This window comes from Arctopsyche grandis, chromosome 2 (genome assembly GCF_051622035.1).
Source record: "Arctopsyche grandis isolate Sample6627 chromosome 2, ASM5162203v2, whole genome shotgun sequence".
Lineage (NCBI taxonomy): Eukaryota > Metazoa > Arthropoda > Insecta > Trichoptera > Hydropsychidae > Arctopsyche > Arctopsyche grandis.
In genome coordinates this window covers 30,430,888-30,457,994 of record NC_135356.1, presented here as the reverse complement: position 1 = coordinate 30,457,994, position 27,107 = coordinate 30,430,888, and the positions used below count along the sequence as shown (strand labels likewise).

The 27,107-nt window shown below is 34.2% G+C and overlaps 1 protein-coding gene and 1 long non-coding RNA gene across 5 annotated transcripts in view; one reads left to right on the top strand and one right to left on the bottom strand.

The window, feature by feature from the left end:
* LOC143921118 (uncharacterized) overlaps positions 1-27,107 on the top strand; it is a 607,092-nt gene that overhangs the window by 489,046 nt on the left and 90,939 nt on the right. The window lies entirely within an intron of this gene.
* LOC143921049 (beta-1,3-galactosyltransferase 5-like) lies at positions 357-25,235 on the bottom strand. Of its 4 annotated transcripts, none has more exons than XM_077444182.1 (3): positions 25,113-25,235; positions 3,420-3,813; positions 357-2,638 (listed from the first exon to the last, which is right to left on the bottom strand). In XM_077444182.1, exon 3 carries the CDS (start codon positions 2,605-2,607, stop codon positions 1,561-1,563), a length of 1,047 nt encoding a protein of 348 aa, XP_077300308.1. In that variant the 5' UTR covers positions 2,608-2,638; positions 3,420-3,813; positions 25,113-25,235; the 3' UTR covers positions 357-1,560. The 4 variants fall into 4 exon arrangements, with proteins under 4 accessions (XP_077300308.1, XP_077300298.1, XP_077300281.1 ...); XM_077444172.1 differs by lacking the exon at positions 25,113-25,235 and adding an exon at positions 13,038-13,138; XM_077444155.1 differs by lacking the exon at positions 25,113-25,235 and adding an exon at positions 12,996-13,136.

Sequence of the window (27,107 nt, the reverse complement as noted above, 5' to 3'; positions counted from 1 at the left end):
GGTTTTTCATTTGCCTTCTGGAAGGGGAAGAATTTAAATTCAAGATTGATTGTGGTCGGATCTTCAGTGGAGACAATTAATTCCCAATAATTATTGTGCGGTAAAAACCTGGCAAACTCGGATAAGGGACGGTTGAATTGGATTTTACAATCGTACAAGCTTTTGTCAGTAATTTTCGGATTTCAGTCAAGCTTTGAATCCAGTAACCATCAATTGGTACAAAATAATTCTAAAAATTTATATTTATTTCAAATAGAACTTGCTGCATATTATATTTTTTACGAATTGTAGCAATATACATAAATGGGGTTTTAGCAATAAGAAGTTTCAGTCTTAACGATAAATTTTTGGCCCTTACGTTTTTCAGAGCTGATTTTGCAAAAAAAATCTAATATCCTCATTTAATTAGGATTAACTCCTTTTTGGAGTCGAGTAATAGTTAAATTACATGAATTTTTACTTATATTGAGACAAAAATATAATCCAAAAAGAAATTGTAATAAAAATACCTGTCATTTTGACAGGAAAATAAGCTGAAAAAATACTCAACCCGTATGTGTATATCGTCAGCATACAATGAAAATCCATTAACTGCATCAACCATTAATTTTTTTTAAATAAAATTGTACATGTTGATACATACTGCTAATTATGTTGAAATTGAAATAGTTTTATATTTATTATTTTTGTATATTAATAATTACGAATGAATAAGTTATATAGTAATTGTGACTATAGTCTAATTTGATGATAAATAAATATTATATATGTACATGTGTTTTAACGTGGGCTCTGAAGACCAGGACGATCAGCCGCATCGAAGCTTTTGAGATATCAGTCTACAGGAGTATGCTGAAGATCCCATGGAACAAAACCGTCTCAAATGAAGTTGTCTTCAGCATCAAGCGGAGAAAGATGTAATACCTCGAACACATGATACGGGGTCCAAAATATGAATTTCTCTGTGTGATAACCATGAGAAAAATAGAAGTTAGGAAGTAGATTGACAGGAAAAAGTTGTCTTAGCTTCGAAACATGCGCATTTGGACCAATATTAGCACTGAAGACCGACGGGGTATCGACGAGGTGGTCGCTAGCGTCGGATGCGGACAAGGCATTAGAAGTAGAAGAAGTTTTAACTAATTATCTAATTATCTTGAAAAATTGCACTTTATTGACATCATAACTCAATTTCAAACAATACATATGTCCGTTAATGGATTTTCATAGTTTTATATCTGTCGTGGGCGTATTTTGGGAATTCTATTGCTAGGAATGTTTAGAAAACAAATGAAAGTCCAAATTGTAAAAATCTTATAAATTGTGTACATCGATAGAAATAGCTTAAATATCTACATATGATGGTGAAAATATGAAGTTTTCCAAAGGCGTAGTAAATATTTAAATTTAAATCCGGATAGATATATTCGGAGACCAAACGTATCGGCACTGATGATGATTTGAATTTAAAAATGCAAACTGACACTCCCGTTCCATTGCGTATACGTATTAAAATATTAAAACATGTATACATGTGTTTATATATATATATTGCAATAATTAGTTTTGTTTACTTGAAGGCAACAATTCAGAATATTCGCTAACTAACTTCCACAATCTTTCTATTTTTAAACTGGACAAATCGGGTGGGCCGAACAAGAACTCCACCGAATTCAGATTGCCGTGCAACACTAAGTTTAATTGTTTCTCCGTGAGGACTAAGCCTCCCAACGGCGTCTGGGTCAGGTGCAACTGGTAAGCCAGCGTGCCCGTGACGTGTACGTCGTCTATCCAAAAGTAGGTGCTTTCCTGAGCCTTCTTGTACAAATTGAAGGCAACGTCCGAGGAGTAAATTATGCCGAACCCAGCGCAATACGGCGGATAGATTTTGCGCGGGTATTCTAGGGGAGAAACACGCCACTTGGATCTATAGCTGCGTTTCACGCTACTCTTAGAATACTGAGAACATAATATAAGCTTTCTGGCACCGTACGGAGAAAAATCCCTCTCGAGAAACTTGAGAAGATACGGAGTATTAACAAAAATATCATCGTCTGCCTTCAGTATATATTTGGCACTCATACAAAAGTAAGTGGTCCACTTGAGAGCCATGACATGTTTGTAAGTGAGATTACGGTACGTGTCGTAGAAGTTCCCTTGCACGATGTCTTTCCAGGCGTTGTCCTCGTCTACGATGCGCCGTTGCAGTGTGGACGAATTCGTGCTGCCGAGCATGAATATCAACTTTACCGACTCGTTGTATCTGCCCCAGGTGCTTCTGATTGTGTTCCTCTCGGCGACGTGCTGTGGCGCCGAGTGCACCAGCACGAGCAGAAACGGACTCACCGCCGACTCGTTGCACGGAAAGTGATTCATGGTGAATTTGAAATCGGTCAAGTCGATGAGTCTGGATAAGTCAGACGGCGGCAATGCGTCCGTGTTGTATAACATCGTCGGCAGTGACTCGTTGACCGAGTCGACAAGTACGAACGTAGGCGACTCCAAGTAGACAGTTTTGTCATCGTAAAATACTAAAAAGCAAGTCATGAAACCTCCCATCAGAAAGAGTAAAATGTAAAATGAGGATTGATATCTTTGGCAATGCATTTCGATCGGCTCTTCTTTGAAGATGAAATGTCTGTAAAATAAAAAGAAAAAAGAATAATGTGCGTAAGCAATTGATAATAACAGCATGTGATATCGCTTCTTAAGCCATCGCCGACATGTGAAGCGATGAGCTGGGCCGTAACTAGGACGCGAACTTCAAACAACAGGCAAATTGGACTTAATCTATCAGCTAATTGGAATTTTTACAGGTCTTTAACATCCCATACACATTTATCGATACAAATAGTATCTCAGATTTGTATACACATCAAGATCGAGTCATCCGGAGATGATTCATGACATTTCGTTCACTGACAACTCGCTCACAGCCGTTCGTTCAGTTATCAGTGAACGATTTGTCGTGACAACATCTGAGATACCAGTTACGTTCCGAATGTAAGACCGAAATATACATAGTGATATCAATACAGATCTCAATGTGTACGGAGCAATTGAAAGTCACACACAATAAAATCAACATGTGAGTAATTTAACAACTGTTAGAAGAATCAGTTGTTGATTCTAGTCAGATTTGCCATATGTTTATATCTAGGATCAGGCCTGGTGTTCAGTACGCTTGTAAAAAATATTCAATCAGTAAAAGGAAAGCTAGGAAGAAACAAATCGCAGACTCATGAGATATTATTACAACACAGCTTTGAAATAATAAAAAAAATCGCTTATAAATTTGTTACACGAACAGGAAAGGGCGCAAGGATCGCAAGTTACGGCCCTAATACACAAGTAAATATATAAAATGACAACAACGCGCAAAATTACATATGATATCAGCGCCGTGTTCATTGCATTACCTATAAATGTGATGAGGATGCGAGTGTTCTCCGGCAAATGTTCAACTGGACATGCGAACGTCCCCCCCGCACCAAATGGAGAACAACCAGTACAGAAGGATCATGTGCGGCTGGTGGCGGCAAAGTTGTCCAGCTTGAGATTCCCACGTTGTCCCGTTACTCATTTTCGAGCAACCGCTCGGCGACGACGACAACGACGCTTGCTCGCTCCGAGCTGAGCCGAGGAGACGCAGCCGAGGTCCGAGGATCGATTCGAAAGGCCGAAGAAGAAGACGACGCGTGATATGTGGACTTTGTGCGCGTCGGTTGTATTCATTGATGGTGACTTCCAGACGCGTCGACTGTTGAAGATTGCAACTCCTGCGGGACGCTCTTGCGTTCTGTCATGGCGAATCTAAAAATAAAATCAAATTTATGTAAACATTGATAAGATAAACATATGACTCGGCAAAAAAATCAACTTGCATATAGATTTTAACCCGAATAGAGCTGGGTTTCAATTTATTTCAGTAACGCTATAAACCATTATATTCTGTTATTTTACCCCGAATTGATCTCTACTGATCAGTGCCGGTTTAACACCCAAAGGCGCCCTCAGGCAACTTTTTCTAAACACCCTTAGAATAAAATGATAAAAAACTGTACTACAATCCTCCTTTTTCCCGGCCTTGAGACCTTGCTACAGTTTCAGGCAGTGTCAGCAAAAGCATAGAAACCCAAATGTTTGGATATAATTCATGTAAATTGTGCTGTTTTATAAAATGTAATACAATGAGTGGATTAATTTTACCTTGAACTTTATTTGAAAGAAATGCTTTTGAATTGATAAGTTCATTGCTAATAATATCAGATTTTGAATTCGCGGTGAGCTTAATTTGAAGATCGGCTTTTTCCAGTAGATTGTTTGAATAGAATTTTCCGAGGACAAATGTAAGACCTTTGGCGCTCTAATTTTAATTTTAAAGCGCTTTTGGCGCGTCGAGCGGCGCCCTTGGGCACAACCCAACCCAGCCCCACCCCTAAAACCGGCACTGCTACTGATCATACGGACTACACAAGACATTAGAAATGTACTTGTAAATGTACTATTTTTTAAAATACTGCAATCTAGGGTAGTGAAATACCCACAATACTGCATGAATAAATTTCACTGCACTACCAATAATGCCCAAGATACAGCAGTGAGTCAAATTTGTCATTTAACATGCTCATATGGAATATATCACTACAGATCGGATGGTGAATAGGGCAATGACAATTCACAATACACGTTCCAACAGTGCTGCATGCAATAGAGCAAAAAAACAGTTTTTTACGTAGTTAATACTATCCATAACTACCTAAAAGCATATTGTCCTAATCACCATCCGCTATTTACATGCATATGTACATATATGTTACAGTGAAAATATATTTTCACCAATTTAAGCAGTGAAAATGTATCAAACAATGAATTTACAACGTTTAACTCTATAAATTTAACCCTAACAACCCAATCTTAAATGAATAGGGCCAAATCTTACTTAACCTAACCTATACTAACCCTTAAATAATACCATCCCTAACAATCCAATCTTAAATGAATAAAACCAACCCTGAAAATGTAACTGGTTATGATTTCACTGAAACGTCACTGTAAATTTATTTTCACTTGAAATATAATTTCACTGTGACATATATGTACACTATAACTGGCCAGATTGGTTCGTGTATGAACAAACTAGAAACGTAACTTGGACTGTAGCTTATATATGACGGGCTGAAAACCAGACTGGTACAAGTGACATTTTAAAAAAAGTTGGTTTAAGTGCTAAAATAATAGCATTTCATATATGCTATTATTTTAGCACTTCAAGCTTTTTTTTTTAAATGTCACTTGTACCAGTCTGGTTTTCAGCCTGCCATATGTTCCTCCTTAATCAGATTTCCGTTAACTTGGATTTGATCTAAAATATGTTTGAGATTTTAAACAAGTTTTTTTTTTTTTTTTTTCATTTTGGATACTCCCCTATTAACCAATAAGAAACATTCCATATTTATTATCTTTTCCTTATTTTCTTAGTTAAGCCTTGGAACTGCTCTGTAATGTCACTATGGCAAAATTGTAAAAATAAATAAAGTAATCGCCACTTGATATCTACGTAGTATTCTGCAATTTCTTCATTGAAATGCGAATAAAACTGTTTGTATATAATGTTTATTAGAATTTAATCAACTTATTTCTAAACTAGAAACAGGTGACATTAATCAGCATTTGATATATAATTTTCACATTCTAGAAAGTTGATAAAGCAATTAGAAAAATTGATTTTCATCATTTCTTGTGCAAACACTGATAAATATTTGTATGCATACAACAATTATAAATATTTGTAGCATACAATATTTAGAATAAATCTTATCAATTTTTATTTACTTTCCACATTAGTTTATAGTAACAGAAACAGCTTAGTGCACTGGTAGAGATGTTGTGGTAGCAATACCAACATCTCTACTGCTACAAATACACTGCTGACGAAGTCTTGTGATTATTAACCCTTTGAATGCTGACCAACGCCGATCAGCGTTTTGCCAACAAGTCCATGAGCTTGAAATACGCCGATAGGCTTTTGAATTTTGAGTATGCAAAAAATAAACAAGGACACTACCTGCAAAGCCTTTCCGGGTAGCATTGAGCTTGGGTCGTGTAATACGTGTCAATGTTTATAAAGACTGGTTTACACATTTACATTTCTGAATTTATAACCATAGCAGAATTTCCCGATGGAAATCACTAACTGCTGAGTATTTTAGATTGTGGCTTGGCATTTAGATTGTGAGCATTACATTTTAACAACAATGAAGAAGATGGAACTACTTTTGTTTGTTTTATATTGTTGTAAGATGTATTAGAGAGTCTAAACACACCTTTACAACACTCTAAATCCTTAACGGTAGTTATCTAGGCTTTGTTTGGATTGGCTACAATTTTTATACCTGCTTTCTACTGGATTTCTAAATAATTCTAGTTGGAAATTTTCAGCGTGGCAGGCTTTCAACAGAATAGACGTCAGCACTCTTTACTCTAGGTATGTGTAGTGTACGACCTGTTTAATCATTAGTCTGCGCACACTCGGGTTTAATGGATCCGTCTTTTCTTTGCATATATATTTAAGACGTATGCCTCATCACTGAGGATCGCGACTATTGTCTCCGGTCAACCAGCTGCCTCCATTCGCTTCTGGATTCGGCCAGGCGAAGACTAGCTACCATGGAAGAGCCCATTGCTGTGCATACTCGACGCCAACAACCACATACAACCGCTCCAGACTGTCCTCACCTCTTCGTGCAATATGGCCGAAGAACTGTAATATTCGTCTCAGCCATATTATGGACAGTCTATCCTTGATTTTTATTTCCTCAAGGATAGACATATTTGTGCGCTTGTCGGTACAAGGCACGTCTTTGCATATAATCATTGATTTTGTCTATTTAATATTAATGGACAGACCACATCTTTGATTGGTCGATTGCGATCAATAACGATTTAGAGATTGGATAGTTTTTTTGTTTGAGAGGGTTGGATTAAATTCTATCAATCATATTGATTTAATCCTTTTGATACATTTTTGGAGTATTTTTTTCACCCCCCCCCCTCCCCCTTTTCCCACCCCCCGGCAGCATCGATCTCTCTTTCGTTTTTCAGCCTGAAAATTTTTGTTTAAATTATAAATTGAACGGTCCACCGGGGAAACGTTTTACATATTACTTTTTACGTTTTACATATATATTTGAATGCGAAATTAATATTTTCATTCATATAACCATTGTAAATATGAACATATGCGTTGAACCGCTTACGATCCATATGATTATACATATATAATACAAGAAAATATAACCGGCATCGTCCTAGTATGTATTATAATTATATAGTATATAATTAATTACACGTTGCTAAAGTGTAAAAATATACAATTAAATAGTGCCTACAATTGAATAATTACGGGTTAGGCCACACGCTGAGTCTATAATAAGAAGTCGACAACTAATTTTGACTTTTGGGACACTGCAATTGTCCAATTAGATGCCAAAGTCAAACAAATACAGTCGAGTAATGCAATTATCATAATATTTTATATCAAAAAGTAGAAAAAAAATACAAAAAAAGGACCAAAAACAAATACAAATGTAAATTGAAATCATAATCAGACAGTGAAGATGGTGGATAGGTAAAAATTTTGACTAGTACACCCAGGGCCGCGCCTACTATATGTTAATTATGTGTATAAAAATTGCAATAATAATTGTGCACAAAATCTAAAAATAATCCATAGATGTCTCTATGATTATTATTTCTGTACTTGGATAATTATTGTATTCGATGTTTATTGAACGTACTGTATACGTTGTCTGACCGTCCTCGTACACTCGTCGCATTGGAGCGATCTGTAATGACGAGTGTACATTGATTGTAATAAAAAATAAAAAATTACTTCGATGATTATTCCGCACAAAACCAAAATCTCTATCACGGAACATTTGGCACCCGAAAAGTCCATCCGTCGAGAGCTACAAACGCGAACTGTCATACTTACGATCGCCAAATATTCCGTATTCGCGATTTTCGTGACAACGATTATCGTGTGCGCGATCGCAATGTGCGAAATAATCCGTACACCGTACAAATGTGTGCGACGCACACAGGCGGGCGAAATATAAAGGCGGCCGAAAGAAATGAGAGTCAAATACATTATATTACTTAAAAAATTCGAAAAAAGACATCGTACTTTTTAAAATGCATTTAAGTTGTCTTGTTGTATATAGTGGATTGCTGTTGCAAGTTACAACTTGTAACTAAAGTGCGGACCCAGAGCACGCTGTTCATTGTTCACATGTTGTAAATGCATTGTTAAAGGTTTGCCGAACCTTACAAAGCATTTACAATAATGGAACAATAGACGGCGCGCTTCCGGTCCTACCTCTACTTGTAACACACCCGAACTATAATTCTGGGAAATTACCAGATAGCAAGTATAGCTTCGGTCCGCATAGAGCTACATAGGTCTTTTATGGGGCCGAAAGAAATGAGTCGAAAAAATTATATTCCTCAAAAAATACGAAGCAAGACATCGTACTTTTTAAAATGCGTTTAGGTTGTCTTGTTGTATACTTGTGAATTAATGTTGCAAGTTACAACTTGTACACACCCGAACTATAATTCGGGGAAATAATGGGATAGCAGGTATAGCTTAGGTCCGCATAGAGCTAGATCTTTAAGTTATATTATCTTTGCAACTGCCAGGTGTATTTCTTCAAGGACGTTGAGTATTGGTTGATCATCGAAAGAAAAATGTCCTAGATATGGGGGATTGGGGGTAAAAACACTATATTTTCTTGAATCGACATGAAAACGTTCAGTCTCTCTTGTCGTCTAGTAGGTTAATTTTTATTTTCAACACTATATTTCTCACGCAATATAAGAATTTAGCAGTGCTCGCACGCTCTTCATTTCTTATTAATATGATTTATAGAAATGCTGATGAAATTAAATAGCGATCGCTTTAAGTTTGCACACAGCCGGCCAAACTCCTAGGCACGGCCCCGGGTACACCAAATAATTGACCCAAAACTAAGCTCGAACGTAATTTATCACCTATCACCCAGAAGTTTTCAAACAACACGAAGCTCAGCATCTTTTAAATAAATAAGATGAGAGCGTGCGTCTGTTGAATAAACAGAAAATTGAAAATAAACCAACAGTCCGACAAAGGCTATTAGATTTCCGACTCGCGGCGAAGTGACGATAAGGAAATAATCGAATTTCAGATGTCTAGAAATAGACGAGAGCGACAATGGCTTTTGCCACGTTATTTCCGTTTTCAAGACTACTAAATTTAACTGTAATCAATTCGACGGCCGCACTCTATTGCGCGAAGACAGGACACACTTCGAATACAATTACAGCAGCGAGTGAAAAGTCGATTTGACGTCGACGTAAACGACTATTTAATCAAATTAATGTCTTTCATACACTTCAGAAGCTTTCATAGGAAATATCGTCAGGTGAACAAATTATCGATTCAATAGTACAATAGGTCGGCGACGAAATAATGTTTAATATTATAATAGGCACTGCGGCACACCTCGTCAACAAATCATCAACATACATATAATAGTGACAAACTGTTTTCAATTTCACTTAACACTTCGAAAAAATCGATTTTTCAGTTAAAACATTACCGTATTGTTTTCGGCTCATAAGTATGCATAACCGTATAAAATTATCAACGGGTGGTTGGAAAAAATTTATACGGGTGACCGTGAAAAAGTCGAAAATATTCGTTTATCATGCATACATATGAAAAACGGTTAGTATATATATATATCAGTGGCGTGCGGTAAAACTCTCTCTTCCCCTGTCGTACATCCTCACTTATTTTGCGCGAGCAGGATACAACAAGAACAAGAGGAACAGGCTTTTTCTCCCGTATCCTGCGCGCGCACATTAAACAAGGCTGTATGACAAAAAGAGAGATAATATCACGGCATGCCACTGATATATATTATATATACATAATACCGTTTACCATGCACCCTTTTTTTTTTGATCTTTCGATATTTGCCTTTTCGACCATTTCACTTTAGGTGCCGTGAGGTAGACCCGGTTGGAAAAAATTAATACGTATGATTTCATTTCGAAAATTCGGTTTAATGCTAATAACTAGGAGTTACAATTTACGGTCATTATACAGGTATTTACCGGTAAATGGAAACAGTTTTTCGTAGATTGGAAAACTGTACGGGGTTGTTTGAATCATAAATAATTATAATCGATCTGATGTTGCGTGAGACTTACGAGAACCGAGCATGCTGTCGCATTCGTGCAATGTGAGGACGTGAAATAATTTCTTTATTTTTTTAATAATTTCTTATTTAACTATATAATATTATTACAACATAGGTCTTTAATAATATTAATGTAAGCTTTGCTGTCCATAATACGATGTTGACAATTAATTTTATCGTCTAAAAAATATAAATTACCATTAATATGAAATATATACATATTCCATAAATAAATTAATAATATCAACAACTTAGTATTTTATATTAAAATTTTATTAATGTGAATATTTCAAAACACGAAACACGTACTCAAAACTAACAAAAAATAAAAGTCAAATTCTACCGACCGCTATACGCACGAACAATGTTGTATTTCTTGGCCAAAATGCAATGCGAAACTGAAACGAAATGTAATTGGTCATTGCGGGTCGAGTGGGTAAATGCGATATAGCATGTACATTTTACGTGTAAGTCTCATGCTGTACCACTTCGACTATAGTTAATACGTCATATTATGATGGTTGAAAATTATTTTAAAGTTATCGTTTAACAATAATACCTTTTTTTTCAACTATCCCTTACTTTATAAATATACATAGCTATAAAGTTTCGACCATTTGAAAATTCCGATCATAATTGAAAAAACCGTCTGATCGCATTTATTAGAGTCTGTTCAAGAAACGAGCGACCTGGTTGACAGTGTGACAATGTATATATGTATATATGCATATATGCATATATGTATATATGTATATATGTATATATGTATATTTGTATATATGTATATATGTATATATGTATATATGTATATATGTATATATTTTTATATTTTTATATGTATATATGTATATACAGTGATCGACAAAAATAGGTACGCACATAGATTTCGGACAAAAAGCGCGAAACAAACCTCTCTACCTGCCGTAAACAATGAGACCCCAACCTTTTTTTTTTTTACACAACTCTATGTACCGTTGGTTCAAAGATTTACAAAGCTGATGGTCAATTCCTTATTTAGTTTCGCGTTAACTTTGGTTGCAATAGCATCGCATCGGAAAAATGTCGTCCGCACGCCAAATGTCGACCGATGAAAAAGCGGTAATTTTGGCTCTTACGAAAGAGCGAATCGCGTATCGAGAGATTGCTCGTCGGGTGGGGTTCAGTGAAGGTTCTGTGAGAAAATTCATCAAAAAAATACAGTGATACAGGATTATTAACAAGGGCTCCAGGATCTGGAAGGAAGTCAAAATTGATGGAACGTGAAAATCGTGTCATAAAACGTGCTGCTCTTCAAGATCAATTTATTACTGCTTCTAAAATCAGGGATGAGGTTTACACTTCAACATCCACAGCAGTACATACCCGTATGATCCAAAGGAAGCTGAATAAATTAGGGTTTAGAGCGATCAAATTCGCGAAAAAGCCACTTCTGGCGGTTTCAATGAAGAAAAAGCAGTTGAAATGGGCCAAGGACAAGAAGAATTGGATATCAGAGGACTGGTACAGGGTGGTTTTCTCAGATGAATCTAATTGGAATCTTATTGGATCAGATGGGAAGACCACAGTTCGCCGTAGAAGTGGAGTATGTTTTCACGTAAGTTGTTTTTCGCGACCGCGAAGCATTCCCCGTATGTCATAATATGGGGGTGCATTACAGGATATGGAATGGGGGCGCTAAAGTTCGTCCGAAGGTCCATGAATGCCATCCAATACGAAAACACGATACGGGAACGTGTTTTACCCACCATCGAAGCACTCACAGAATTCGTCGCTGAACCAATATTTCAGGACGAATCTGCACCTTGATATCGAGCTCGTTCTGTAAGTTATCAAACCGTTTTTCTATCTTTAATTTGTTTTTTTATGTGGTAAATATCATCGACTTGTTTTAGATAACCAATTATAAAGAAAGTTTGGGAATTAAATCCCTTACCTGGCCCGGGAACAGTCCAGACCTGAACATTATCGAAAATTTATGGGCGATTTTGAAGAGGAAAGTAAAAGCCTGCAATCCAAAAACGCTTCAAGAGCTGGAAAACATAATAACGGAGGCATGGGAAAAGGATATTTCCCCAGATGTTATAAAAAAATTGTTTTATTCTATGCCCAGAAGAATTGAGGCAGTAATCAAAAATAAAGGGGGAATTACTAAATATTAAGCTTTATTTTATTTATATATTATTGTTTTATGTATATATTATTAATAGGAAACATTTAAAAAATGTATACCGTGAAAACCGCTTTAAATTAAATTAAAAACTCCCGAAGAACTGCCAATACTTTTTTCCCAACTTTGTCCATTTCGTAAATAGTTCCAATATCTCAATAAATACATCAATATAATTAATAATTTGTCTTGTTTTATTATCTTAATGATCCTAGTCATGATTTCAGAAACTTTTAAATGAAAAATATTGCGATATATACGAATAAAATGAAATTTTGCTACTGCGTACCTATTTTTGTCGCTCACTATATATATATTTAAAGTTTTTCTCAAAAATTAAACAAAAGGAACTATTTTGTTATCTAAATTTGTTTATATCTATATTACGTAATATAAAAAAGTACAAAAACAAATACAAATAAAAGTAATTTTTCTGGTATTTTGAAACGGAATTGACGGGATTTTTTGGATTATTATCTGGTTTTGGCGGAGGGAAATACCGGAGCGCACATGCCGCACCACTACATCATGCACGACTGTATTATGCCTATAATTTTACATTGTTGAAAAAAATAACTAACAATTTTTTTATATTACTTATGTGTTGGGAACTTTATAACCACCGTGTATGAAAAAGCGAAGATACGTCCTCCTACGTCGAACGCCGAAGCGAAACTAATGACCACTGCATGTATATACACTAATACTGTCACCCAGGTCTCTCGTTTCTTGAACAGACTACGACTTAGTTGGTTTGTGTTGCCACACTTAATTAAGCATCAGTGTAGCCACTTTTACTAATGCATCAGTGGTACTACAATAGACCTGTCAAACTGAAAGAAGGCTCTCTACTTGCTTCAACTTATAACAAAGAGTTACCACGACGTTGTAATAGATATATCGTATTCGCATTACATAGAGCGAGCGGAAAAAAATCTGGAAATTGCTGCTGCTCAGTCAATATTTTAGTCATTTTGGACTTTTAATACTGAAAATATGTAAAATTTTAATGCTTTTTATATTCTCCGGGAATTTCAACATCCTAACCTTGAACTCGGTGTGCAAATAACGTTTCACTCTTATTGTTCTCTCAAAATATCGCAGACGAAAATAAAAGTCAATTGGCGTTTATGCGAACACGAACACATTTTCGAAAATGCACTGAACACTAGTTGTCAGTTGTCATTGGATAACTGAGAGAAAAAAATTAGTCTAACGTTGATCAAAATTAGTTGAATATCGTTGATTAAAATTAGTCTAAAGGTCTGACCGCACTATACGACAACCGAACGATCCGACACTTCACAACAGTGTGCGACAATATTAGGTAAACCGCACTTGAACGACAGCGATGCGACACTCTGGAGTAAATTATGTCAATCATTCGTTCGGTACCTCGGAGCAAAATGGACGAAACGGATGCTATTATAGTATCTTTGATATGCGAGGGAGAAGAACAGTCGAGAAAAACCAAAAGATTATGGCTACATGCTATTTCAAAGTCACGATATGAAGAAGGAGAATAATTGTCGCAAGGCAACCCCCACTCAACGACACTTGCGTCACGTCGCGAACGATACGTCAACTTTGGCGCACGGTGTCGTTCTACGTCATGCGACTGTCGCGCAGTGCGTTATGTCTAAATACCGGACCCTGAGGGGGCCGTTTATTGTTCAAATGTTGTAAATGCATTGTTAAAGGTTTGCCGAAACTTTTTTACAAAGCATTTACAACAGTTGAACAATAAACGGCACGCTTCCGGTCCTACCTCTAGATATGTCTCATACAATTTCATACAAACAATATTTGGTCGCGTACTGTTGTGAAGTGTCGGATCGTTCGGTTGCCGTATAGTGCGGTCAGACCTTAAATCGGATACTCGTTGCGAAAGTTACGCAGCAAGTTATTATAAAATATGTGTATATTAATCAAAGAATACGATTCAAGATCATAAATACTGCGCAAAATAGCTTGTGTCGTATCGTCAATTCAATATTTCCATAATATGTTTCCGAAAATATTCTTATGCGCACTTTTATCAGTACGCGCACAATCACCACTATGACGTCACGTCGTGCGTTAATATTTCCGTAGCAACCAAAGAGAGCCGATTTTGCTTGATACGTTACGATGAAATGTACTGCTTTATAATATGAATAGTTTTTGCTGTCGACTATTGCCGTTACATCTACGCCACGTACATAAGATATGAACGTGTCCATATAAAATTTTCTATAGTCGAAGCGAACAAGCACAAAACTTACGTGAAATGTACATCGCATTCAACCCCCTCGATCCGCGATGGCCAATTACATTTCGTTTCAGTTTCGCATTGCATTTTGGTCGAGAAATACAACATTGTTCGTGCGTAGAACAGTCGGTAGAATTTGACTTTTATATTTGTATGTAGATACGCTTTAAGTTCGAGTTTCATATTTCGAAACATTTACATTGATTAAATTTCAATATAAAATACGTAAGTTGTTGATATTATTGATTTATTTGTGGAATACACATACATTTTATATTAATGGAAATTTATATCTTGCAGACGATAAAAGTAATTAGTCAACGTCATGTTATGAACAGCAAAACTGACAATAATATTATTAAAGACCTTGCATTGAATTACAATGTAATAATATTATATAGTTTAATAATTTATGCGCGCGCACATTAATGCGGGAGGCAAAGCCTGTTCCTCTTGTTCCTGTTGTATCCTGCTTGCGCAAATTAAGTGAGTATGTACCGTTTACCATGCACTTTTTTTTTTAGATCTTTCGATTTTCGATCTTTGCCTTCCGATATTTGCGTTTTCGGGCGTTTTACATTCGGGCCCGTGACGGAGACCGTATACATACATGTGTACATAGATTCAAAACCTGGTCCTGTATATATATATATATATATTATATATATACATGTGTATATATATATATATATATATATATATATATATATATATATATATATATATATAAATATATATATATATATATATATATATATATATATATATATATATATATATATATATATAAATACGTATATACACATATTAAGGGACCCTAGAAGTTTGTAGCGCCTCAGGCAAAGTAAAGTAAAACCACCACTAAAATTGAAAACAGACATGAAGACAAAGATGAAATGAGAATGAATATACCATTTTCGGGTACGAAAAGGTATATTCATAAGAAAAGGTATATTCTAAATAATATATTATTTAGACTTTGGGAAAACTCGTTTATTCAAGATTTTCTCCATCGATTCAATAAATTACAAGTAATATTGTAATATCAGTCTATACTGAATTGGCATAATGTTCCTCCAAGTTACGCATCAGGGGGTTAAATAGTCCGATCAGATCGTCTCCTACAAACTAATAACTAATAACTAGCAATAAAAAAATTTGTTGATCTAAGTGGCAACACTTACAACTCGAACGATAAAGCGATTTACGAAGCAATAGAATATTAATGAACCTAGACTCAACCCGTCAGCTGTCCCTAAGCGAAAGATGCTCGATCTGCTGGAAACTTTATGGTAATTGTCTGTCAATTTGTGTTAGATAAAAAAAACAGATTTTCACAGCATGCGGAGCACCCGTCGGAAACATTATCTCGGAGAGACACGTGAATTAATCGCGTGAATCATAATTGAACGGGTATGATCTATTTATAACGAGACAAAAGGGAAAGATCATCCCCACAGCAACGGGAAGAGTGTATTGATTTAATACAGCCCTTGACCCGAGAAAAACATCTACGACGAATTTAATAATCAGACAATTACTTTCATTGAATTCATTCGGTTTTTTTCACGATTTAATATTAGGCCGTGTTGTTTGATTCGACGAATATGATTACAAGTTCACAAGATCGTTACGAACCAACGGAAAGGTTATCCACTCACCAATGCCAAAATTATTCAGTCCAAAGCTGATAGTTTTATCAGAATCGCCGGTTCAGTGACGAAAAAATATATTAAACTATCTGACAGGAAAAAAGAAAATATATACATATATAATTAAATTTTAGTCAAAATATAGCTCAATTCCTCAACCCTATCCGTTAACCAGGGCCGATTCAAAGGTGCAGCAGACTAGGCACGTGCCTAGGGTGCAATGTGTAGACAAGGGGTGCTGCGAGGCACCCCAATTTTTCTTTTGTTGATTACTAGTTGTTTTACCCGGCTTCGCTCAGTATTTGTAATATAAATAGCTTAGACACGGCGAAATCTAATATTAAATATTCGTTTGTTTTTTTATTAAATTTATTAGAATCGAAAAAAAAATAATCTGGAAGGAATATTGAAGAAAGAAGTGTCTTTCAAAATTATATATTAGATGACGACTTTTAAGAATGGGTGGAGTTGAAGTTGAAATTTAAATTTGCGTACCATAATATGTAATATGGCTTGGAAACATTTTGAGGGGAAAACAGTACGTACTGAGAACCTTTTATAATCATTATATAACAAGGAAAAACATGTTATGATACAAAAGGCTCCCCTCGTATGAAAAATACTCTTATTTAAACCGTCACGTTTATACGAGTTGCGTATCATGAGATGTGGAATAATCGTCGTCATATAACTTTAATTTGTTTTCGATGTTAACAAACAACATTACATACTTACAAAGAAAGCCTCTTTCGAAATTATATATTAGATTAAATTGACGAAATAAAATTAAAAAAATTGTCTTTCTTTGAACAAATAAAACATTCTATACTCGACTTAATTTTTGTACTTGAAGTAACAATACTGAAAATATTACAATTTACGAGGAACGCAGGAAGTTGACTGTCAAATATCAACGACTCACGAATAAAACTTGTAAAACAGCAAACTGTCGTCAGTAAAAATGGTATTTTATATAAAATACCAATGAAGCATACAATAGCCAGTAGCATAGCTCGGATGTTAAGCTTCAGCTTAGTATCGTGAGGTGTCGGGATCGATCCCAGGGCCGGACCTCTAGTGTAAATGAATTTTTCAGAGTATGCTGCTGGTTAGACCTGGATTTGTGACTCCAGGTTGATCGTTTCCTATCAGAGTTTGCCAATTTTCTCTGATTTCATTGTTGAAACGGTTCCCGGTAAAAATTGGCCAAAAATCCTTCCTATATATACAATATGTCACCAATAATTTGTGTTTGATTAATGTGCAATAAATAAGTTTGTGTACGATTTGAAAGATTGGTTTGCGAGTTTTTCAGTGTCTCGTAATTCAGTTACTTATATAATGAATAAAAAATGCTGCAATATTTGTAATTGGCCAGGAAGGCGCATTGGGGTTGCCTGTAATGCCTTCCTGGTATGTGTTGTCATAAAATAAAAAAAATATGTATGTATGTATATATTATAAGGCAAAATTTTTGACCAGTAAGGAATGACTTTCTAGGGGATGTATTATATTAAAAAAATTCGGATGTGACAAACCCATGACTTTATCAATGTATTTGAGGAATATAAGGAGGTCACAAAACAAAATTAGATATTGAACCGTAGAAATACATTTACACATACCGGTAGCATTATGAAATACTAATAGCTATGACAGCATTTTCGATACAAATTGATCGCAAATGTATGGAAACTAGCACAATAGAAAAGTTCTACTACCGGTTGTCGGATTCTGTTCAAATTTTTTTTATTAATTAAAATCACTATCAGTTATTATACATAATAAATATGAAGAAGATTAAAATAATTTAAAAGATCAAAATAAAATAATGAAACATTGTTTTAAGAAAAATACTACTTCCGGTTTACGAATTCTGACCAAAACTGTATCAGCTCTAAGTTAGTACATAAAGAATACAAATATAAATTTTCAGTTTGATACGTTCAGGGGTGTGGACAGAGTAGTGGCGACAACATTTTTGACCTTTCTAAGAGGAAAAAATCCCACTTCCGCCTTTTTAAATTTTAATGACTTTTTTTTATTTTCATTACATTGTGACGAACAGACATGTGTAAGGAGAGATACCATTTCCGGTCAGTTAAAAAATTTTAAAAAAATTACGTCATATCGATAAGAATTTCAGTAACCGATTCTAAAAATCCCCAAAATACACAGACACACATTTTTTGTAGATCATGAAAACGTGATCAGTAATCGATTCTGAGTTCGAATCAGTCAAAATCTGGAGTTCGAATTTTCGCATGATCACAAAACTTCATCTATTATTACTACATACATACATAGATAAAGTAAAAATGAGTTTATATGAATTTCAACTATTTATTTTAATATTTTTTTTATTTATATATTTTTATCAATAAAATTAATGGTAAAATAATTTTAAAAGATAAGCGAGTCTTACATGTATCTTTTAAAGAAAAACAAAATATATTTGGTAGTCAACAATTTTTTTCTGGGAACGTGACATGTACGTGTTTATACCTGATAGTGTGATAAAGAATTTTAATATGCTATTTTTGTTGATTTAGTATTTTAATACAAATTCATAATAATACGTTAAACAACGTGTCCCGGTAGTCCCGTTCAAATCCAGGGGAGGGCGGCTGCCCACCCCATTCCCCCACCCGCAAATGACGCCCCTGTATATATACATACAGGTATGCTGAATGGTAGCGTGAATGTTTAGCACCAAGTGATCAGTGAGTTCGATCCGCTATACTGCTGGTTAGATTTGGGGGTATTTGTGACTCCAAATCGATCGTTTCTTATCAGAGTTTGCCAATTTTATCTGATCATTGTCAAAACGGTTCCTCAAAATTGGCAAAAAATCATCTTTCCTGTTGTCACAAATCTTCTGTATTTTATGTGTAAAATTTTTAAAAATTATGCACAAATCTAAAATCCATAGATGCCTCAATGGATTAATTATTTAATTAATTAATCGTTATTTCGTGTTCTTTAACTTTTGAAAATAGTGATTTATTTAATAATAAAATGCTGCATTGTTTGTAATTAATTGTCCAGGAAGGCGCATTGGGGTCATCCTGTCAAGCCTTCCTGGTATATATTTATTTATTTTATTTATATTATACCAGGAAGGCCTGACAGGAAAACCCCAATGCGCCTTCCTGGCCAATTACATACACATGTAAATCGAAACAATACCCGACATCTATGGTCAGATATTTCAAACATCGTAAACAATACAATCAATAACATTTTTCATGTAACAATACGAATTTTCACATTCAATAAACAACCACAGAGACATCTATGGTGAGAAATCAGGTGAAACCTGAGATATAACAAGAATTCAAGGTTTGCAACGGAAAATTGGGAAGGAAAAGCCAATTTTACAGGAACCGCTTAAATGAAAATCAGAAAAATTGGCAAATTCTGATAAGAAACGATCGGTCTGGCAAACAACGAGATTCTTAGTGGGAATCGAACCCGTGACTTAATGCACGAAAGAATTCAACACTCACCACTAGACCACGCTGCTGGTTAAAAATAAAATAAAATACATATCACGTATGAATATGCTTCGCGAAATTAAATATATTAACCAATCATATTCGAAAGAAGAAATATCACTGTATAAAATTCTTCAATTCATTGTTGAATATAAATTAATGTCTTCATTACCGAATTTACTCATAGTTAACCGTATTTTATTCATTTTTATACATAAAACGTGCCTATTTTGAATTAAAATTTTAAATTTAATTATTTATTTTTGTCTTAATATACTTTTCTTCAACATAAAATTTCAAGAACTTTATTGTTTTAAAATTTAAGGGGGGGGGGGCTGAAACCAATCTGCCTAGGGGCGCCATATACCTTCGGACCAGGGCTGCCTTTAACCATAAAAAAATTAGCTCTTTAGTTTCAAGTACCCCGTCGAACACGGAAACAATCTCTTTGTGAAGCTGTACACAATCGAACACATAGCATTTTGCACAAACGAAAATACACATTCTAAAATGGCAGGTTCTGCTTAGACTGTCTCGTTCCAACACGTGTAATTTAAACGAGACAATTATGTTGACGACATCCGAACGAGACGGTTTAAGGCCGTGCATAATAGCCCGACTAAGTAGAGCGCATTTGCATCGATAATGAATCGAATAGGCATATTGATGGCATTTTTAAAATTCACTGAGACTTTTCAAACGGAAGTTAGTTCACTTATGTGTAATTTGTATTGAAATTTTCATCGTACCAACTGTTTTCCTTTCATACAACACGAATTATTGATAGACAAAGTATAGTGTTGAATTCTCATACCACATATTATTTGTTATTATTCGACTACTTCGCGTTTCTACACACATACATTTGTAGCATATTATAAATACGCTTTTACTCATATTTAATTTCACATAAATTAAACATGCATTGTTGTATAATTACACTCCGACATTTGCTACAGCCAACTCCATCTTAAACAACTGTAAATCTGCGAAATCTATTCATATTATGAGTGTTTTGTTTGAAAGAAAATAAACATAGCATTTCGTATTCACCTAAATTGGGATTCAGAACAACTAGAGCGATTTCACATCGATAATAGCTTAGTTCAAGATCTCAATTTTCCATAGAGATAGTGGTGTCGAAATCGAACCACTGGGACACTAGGGAAAAATAATGAAATTGTGGTCATTCCACGGCACCACTGGGACACAAAGGGTTAAAACAGAATGAAGATTTGATCGTCATATATGTAAGTGACAGATGTTTGGATTCGAAATACATAATCTTGGAGTCTGGTGTTGAGATTTGATGCCCCTTAGAGGCGAAAAACAAAAAAGTGCAGATGAAGTTTTACATAAGAAGTCTGGTGGTTATATTCTGCATCGTTTCTATTAGAAATGAAGACTCATAAGATAGAGTTAAACATATTTTTGGCATGTTGATGACAATCCACGAATTCTTTACGAGCTTTGTATATAGATTTCCACATATCTCGATCGCATTCTCTTTTCTCATTAGAGTTCGCAATAGCAATCAATGTTGTTTTTTTTTTTTTATTATTATATTACTAGTGTTGTACCCGATGAAATATCATTGCATGTGTGTTAGCATATTAAGTTATTAAATAAAAAATTAAAAGACATATGTCGGCCCTTTGTTGGATCCATACATGGTCAAATTTTTTCCAAATACCTTTTAAATATATTTATATTTAATTGTTTAATACGAAAAAACTACCTACCTATCTACATGTAAACATTATAAAACACTGATAGAAAAATTAATTAATTAATTATAGTACGACGAGCGTTATCTCAAACAGACAAGACAGAATAGCGATATTATACATATGTAGGGGAGAGTGGTGTACCTGTGGACAATTTTCGCTTTTTCACTCATAACTCAGTAACTTTATTGTTTTATGTAAACTTTTTAATGTCATTAGATAGGTTGAATATTCAAGATTAAAATTAAAAAAGAAAAATTAATGATAGCATAACAGTTTTTTATTTTTTGCAAAAATAATAGAGACAAAAAAATTGTCCAAAGGTTCAACACTATATTGAACCTATGGACAGTGTATGTTGTACCTTTGGACAGATATGATAATTTATACAAAGTAAACTATTTCGTCTAATGTTGAAATTCTCAAGGTCTACATTAAATTCCAACTGTGATTTGAGTCTCTCAGACTGACCTACCACTCGAGGAGGAGGCAATTTCCCAGAAATCTGTTTGTCGATATTTTCTTGTAATACTTAATTTCAATATCATTTTCGATTGGATTATTCATAAATTCAGCAACATAATACTTGAAAGACTTTTTGGTTGTTAATTTCACAAGAACCTCTAACTTTAAGAGGGCTGTACACCCGAAACCTTAATTTTGTTGCCGTTCCTTTCTTCGATATATATATATATATATTGAGTGAATGCGACAATATATATCTATATATATATATATATATATATATATATATATATATATATATATATATATATATATATATATATATATATATAATATATATATATATATATATATATATTTCAAAAAATTTCATCATCGGTATGAGAAAGATATTTTCTGTTTGTGTGGTCGTATTTTTTTTAAATCGACCGTTAAATAAGCACGCTGGATTCTTTTCGTGGGTGTAAAAAAGAGGCGATTTTATTGATGTTTGGCGGCTCCTAGCTTCTATAAAAAATAACTAATCAAAAAAAATAACTAATCAAAAAAAATAACTAATCAAAAAAAATAACTAATCAACCCAATGGTGGATATCCATGGCATATTAAAAAATAATATCTCTAGTGCCATAATTGAGGAAGGGAGAAGTCTAATACGTTTGTATGGACAAAGCGCTGGTGTTCAGCCCTCTTAAACTCTGGGCGCGTCCAGAGGTACAACCAAATAAAAGTCCAAAAGTACAACAAAACGAAATATTCAACTAATATAATAATACACTTCTGTGTGGTTACGTTTTAACACATTTATCGTTACCGAATAGTTAAATAACCACTATACAAAACTAAATGCATATATTGTATGAAAAGTTATTTCAATAAATATGAAAAAATAAACAATTCGTTGGTAAATATTTACACAAAATTCTCGAATCTGGCAGCGCGCGGCACCAAAAGGTGAATTGAATGCTGCCAATATTCGATGTTCATAATTCCCTAGAATATTGTGTGGCAAAAATATTTTCCCCGACCGAAATAAAGTCATTGTCCATAGGTACACCACTCTCCCCATACATATATGATAATATATTTTGAACTTATGTTTAATCGCATTGGGTCAAAATGTAAAGTCACTTTAGTCTAATTTTAATTAAACAGATAATTTGTACATATTAGTCAAGCGAAAATCGATTGTATGAGCCTGAGAAGGGATCTGTTTTTGCATCGCGTTTCTTTTTTAAAGAAAATATCGAATCATCCTAATTTCATACTAAACCAGCGGTTTCCAAACTGGGAGGCGCGCCTCCCTGGGGAGGCGCTGACTATTGCCAGGGGAGGCGCCACAACTATTTAATAAAAAAATAATTTTCATACCATAATATCTACAAATAAATAAAACTTCATATCGTAGCTTAACAGTAAAAATTCAATGCATGAATGTTTATTTTTATTTTTCTTTCATTTTTATATACACATTTAATTAGCAATCTTTCTCGAAGAAAACCAACATTAAGAGGCACATTTGTGGACGAATGATAATTGTATTGTTAAACTTGCCTATTTGGTTGATTTTTTGGAAAATTGAGCGGTTTAAATAAATCAATGCAGGGATCACAAATACATCCACTTGTTCAAAAAGACAAAATAAAAGCTTTCATTAATAAGTTGAAATTATGAAAATCAAATTTACAAAAGAATGAGTTGGATATGTTTTCACTTTCCAAAGATTTCTGGGCCACAGCTAATATTGAAGCAAGTAAAAATCTTTTTATTGACCACTTGGATGGTTTAGTGCTGCATTTTTCCAATTATTTCAAATACCTTGATTTCTCAAAGTTTTTGTGAATACAGAATCCTTTTAACTACAATGAAGAAGACAAATTCGAGCTGACATCCATCGAAAAAGAAAAATTGATAGAAATATTATGCGATAGCTCACTAAAACAAAAGTTTCAAAATGAAACCATAATTAAATTTTGGATGAATCTTAGTAGAGAGTATGAATCTTTGTATTGCAAAGCAATGCAAGTGCTTTTACCGTTGGTAACGTTTTATTTATGCGAAACGGGCTTTTCGGTACTAGTTGCAATGAAAACCAAATATCGAGCCAGGTTAACAGTCGAAAAGAAGTTACAAGTGTCACTCTTCATATTGTCCCCAAGATTTCATAAACTTTGTGCCAATAAACAACAACATCCTTCGCATTAAATTTTGATGTGTTATATGTAGTTTAATTAGTAATTTAATATAAAAATAAATATATGTTACGTGTTCGTTAAACATAGCAAAACCTTTTTATTATTCTGTCTATTGTAGTGTTCAGTATTTTTTTTTAAATAAAGATTTATTATTTAAAACATATCTATATTATTATATCTATTAAGAAATAAAAGGTAGGGAGGCGCGGAAAAAAAAATTTTTTTTAGGGAGGCGTAGTAGCATAAAATTTGGAAACCGCTGTACTAAACGATCTTCAATATATTTTGTAAATATATTGAAGATGTTGGGCTCTTTTTCCTATAATTTCAAAATATTTTTTATATTATTAAAAAATAAAAAATATTTTTTATATTATTAAAAAATAAAAAATATTTTTTATATTATTAAAAAATAAAAAATATTTTTTATATTATTAAAAAATAAAAAATATATTATTATATTATTAAATATATTATATTATTAAATATATTATATTATTAAAAAATAAAAAATATTTTTTATATTATTAAAAAATAAAAAATATTTTTTAATAATATGTAAATTTAAATAAACTAGTTAAGAATTTTACTGAATTCCATACGTGAATTATAATAAACAATCAAAAGTGATTATACAGACGCGGTTGAATGCAATAGCTTGCATTCCAGGAAATGACGTGGACTTTATATGTGAAAGCGGCCAACACCCAACCAGAGTCAATACATTAGAAATTAAAATGAATTGAAAGTGGAAGACAATTGATAAAATGTGAAAGGAACATGTTGGGGGGGAAAATTGGGAGTGGTTGATAGGGGGGTGCCACACACGTGACAAGTCCTTTAAAGGAGTTGGTCAGCTGAAGATGAGGAATGTGAGGCGGGATCTGGATAAATTTGTAGTCGAAAACTTACCATGAAGTCTTCAAGCTCATTGTGGCGGCTCCGTATTTGACAAATATAAGTTGGTTTGCGGAGCCGTAGACGTACGACCGACGCGCGACCGGTAGCGCGGTCCACTGATGACAGATTTGGTCTAAACGTGCAGAGTAGCGATTGCAGTGGCTTAACCTTCCCCTTACTGAACGGGGTATGAAAAATCCGGTTCGGTGATTACTGGTCACAAATTACTCGTCACAAAGTCACTAAAATCTCTATAACGGAACATCTGGCAGCCGAAAAGTCCATCACACTAACGATAACTATCATAGTAACGAGAACTTGAGTGCCAAATATTGTGTATTCGCGATTTTCATGGCAAAAATTGTCTTTGTGACCACCCCAATGTAACGAATAGTCCAATTACTGAAAAATCCGGGTCTACCTCACGGGACCGAAAGTGAAACGCCTGAAAACGCAAATATCGGAAGGCAAAGATCGAAAATCGAAAGATCTTAAGTTGAAAGATAAAAAAAGGGTCACTCCCCCCGTCGTACATACTCACTTAATTTGCGCGAGCAGGATACAATAGGAACAAGAGGAACAGGCTTTTCCTCCCGTATTCTGCGCGCGCACATTAAACAAGGCTGTATGACAAAAAGAGAAATAATTTCACAGCATGCCAATCATACATATTATATGGGTCTACGTGACGATCCAGAATGTTAAATTACAGAAAACACAAATATCGGAAGGCAAAGATTGAAAATCGAAAGATCTTAAGTCGAAAGATCAAAAAAAAATGGTGCATGGTAAACGGTACATACTCACTTAATTTGCGCGAGCAGGATACAACAGGAACAAGAGGAACATGCTTTTCCTCCCGTATTCTGCGCGCGCACATTAATACGGGAGGAAAAGCCTATTCCTCTTGTTCCTGTTGTATCCTGCTCGCACAAATTGAGGATGTACCGTTTACCATGCACCCTTTGTATTTATAAAATTTATAAAACGAATGAAGTTAGATTTATTTACAATGATCAAATGTTGTTTTTTTTTTATTTAAAATGTAAAAATCTCTTTATTTTTCTTCAATATGTTATTGTCAACAAGATATTTACTTCAACTTTAACCTAATTAAAATCTACATATAATATGCAGCAAAATTATCACCATTTTTTTTAATTAGATATTTTTTAATCAGTTTTTTATCTTGTAACGAACCGAATGGTTTTATATTCAAATATTATTGCATACTGAAAAGTGATTTTGTACCACATTGTATTTTTAATTGGCGTTATCTTTATTGTGCATAACAACATATTTATTCAAAGCCCATGGATATGTTATATAATTATTGACACGTTGTTCGAATAACGCTCCACTGTCCATAGCGTAGCTTATCGTATAAAACAGCATTAAAAAAAGTCGGGGGGCATTAATTTTAAGTCAAAAAGGAGGAAATATCTTCCATATGGTAAACCTAATTTTAATAGTATACAAATATTCGTGACGTAAAACAGTAATAGAAAGACTTTCATCTTTCGATTTTCGATCTTTGCCTTCCGATATTTGCGTTTTCGGACGTTTCACTTTCGGTCCCGTGAGGGAGACCGGAAAAAACCCGGTAAACGCATCATTCTGTAAAAATCGACCTCGCGCAAGTCACTAAAATCTCGATCACGGAACATCTGCCACTCGAGTTCTCTTTAGTACAATATTCCGCGTGGGTCAATTTCGATTGATGGAGTTTTTGGGTGTCAAATGTTCCGTGATCGAGAATTTAGCTTCAGCAAAGCTTTATTTATACATATGTAAGAATTATTATACACTTAAATATTTGTACTGGGATTTTTATTTTTATACTTAAATATTTGTATTGTATAGTGTTGAAAATTTTAATCACAATAAAAATTAACCAGAAAAACAAAACGTTTGGTTCTGAACAGGATCAGACGACAAAAGAGACTGAACGTTTTCATTAAGTTCATTAAAGAAAATATAGTGTTTTTACCCCCAATCCCACATCTA

Bases quoted from the DNA above. Each gene is read 5' to 3' on its own strand.
- LOC143921049 (XM_077444182.1), bottom strand. From the start codon at position 2,607: ATGCATTGCCAAAGATATCAATCCTCATTTTACATTTTACTCTTTCTG.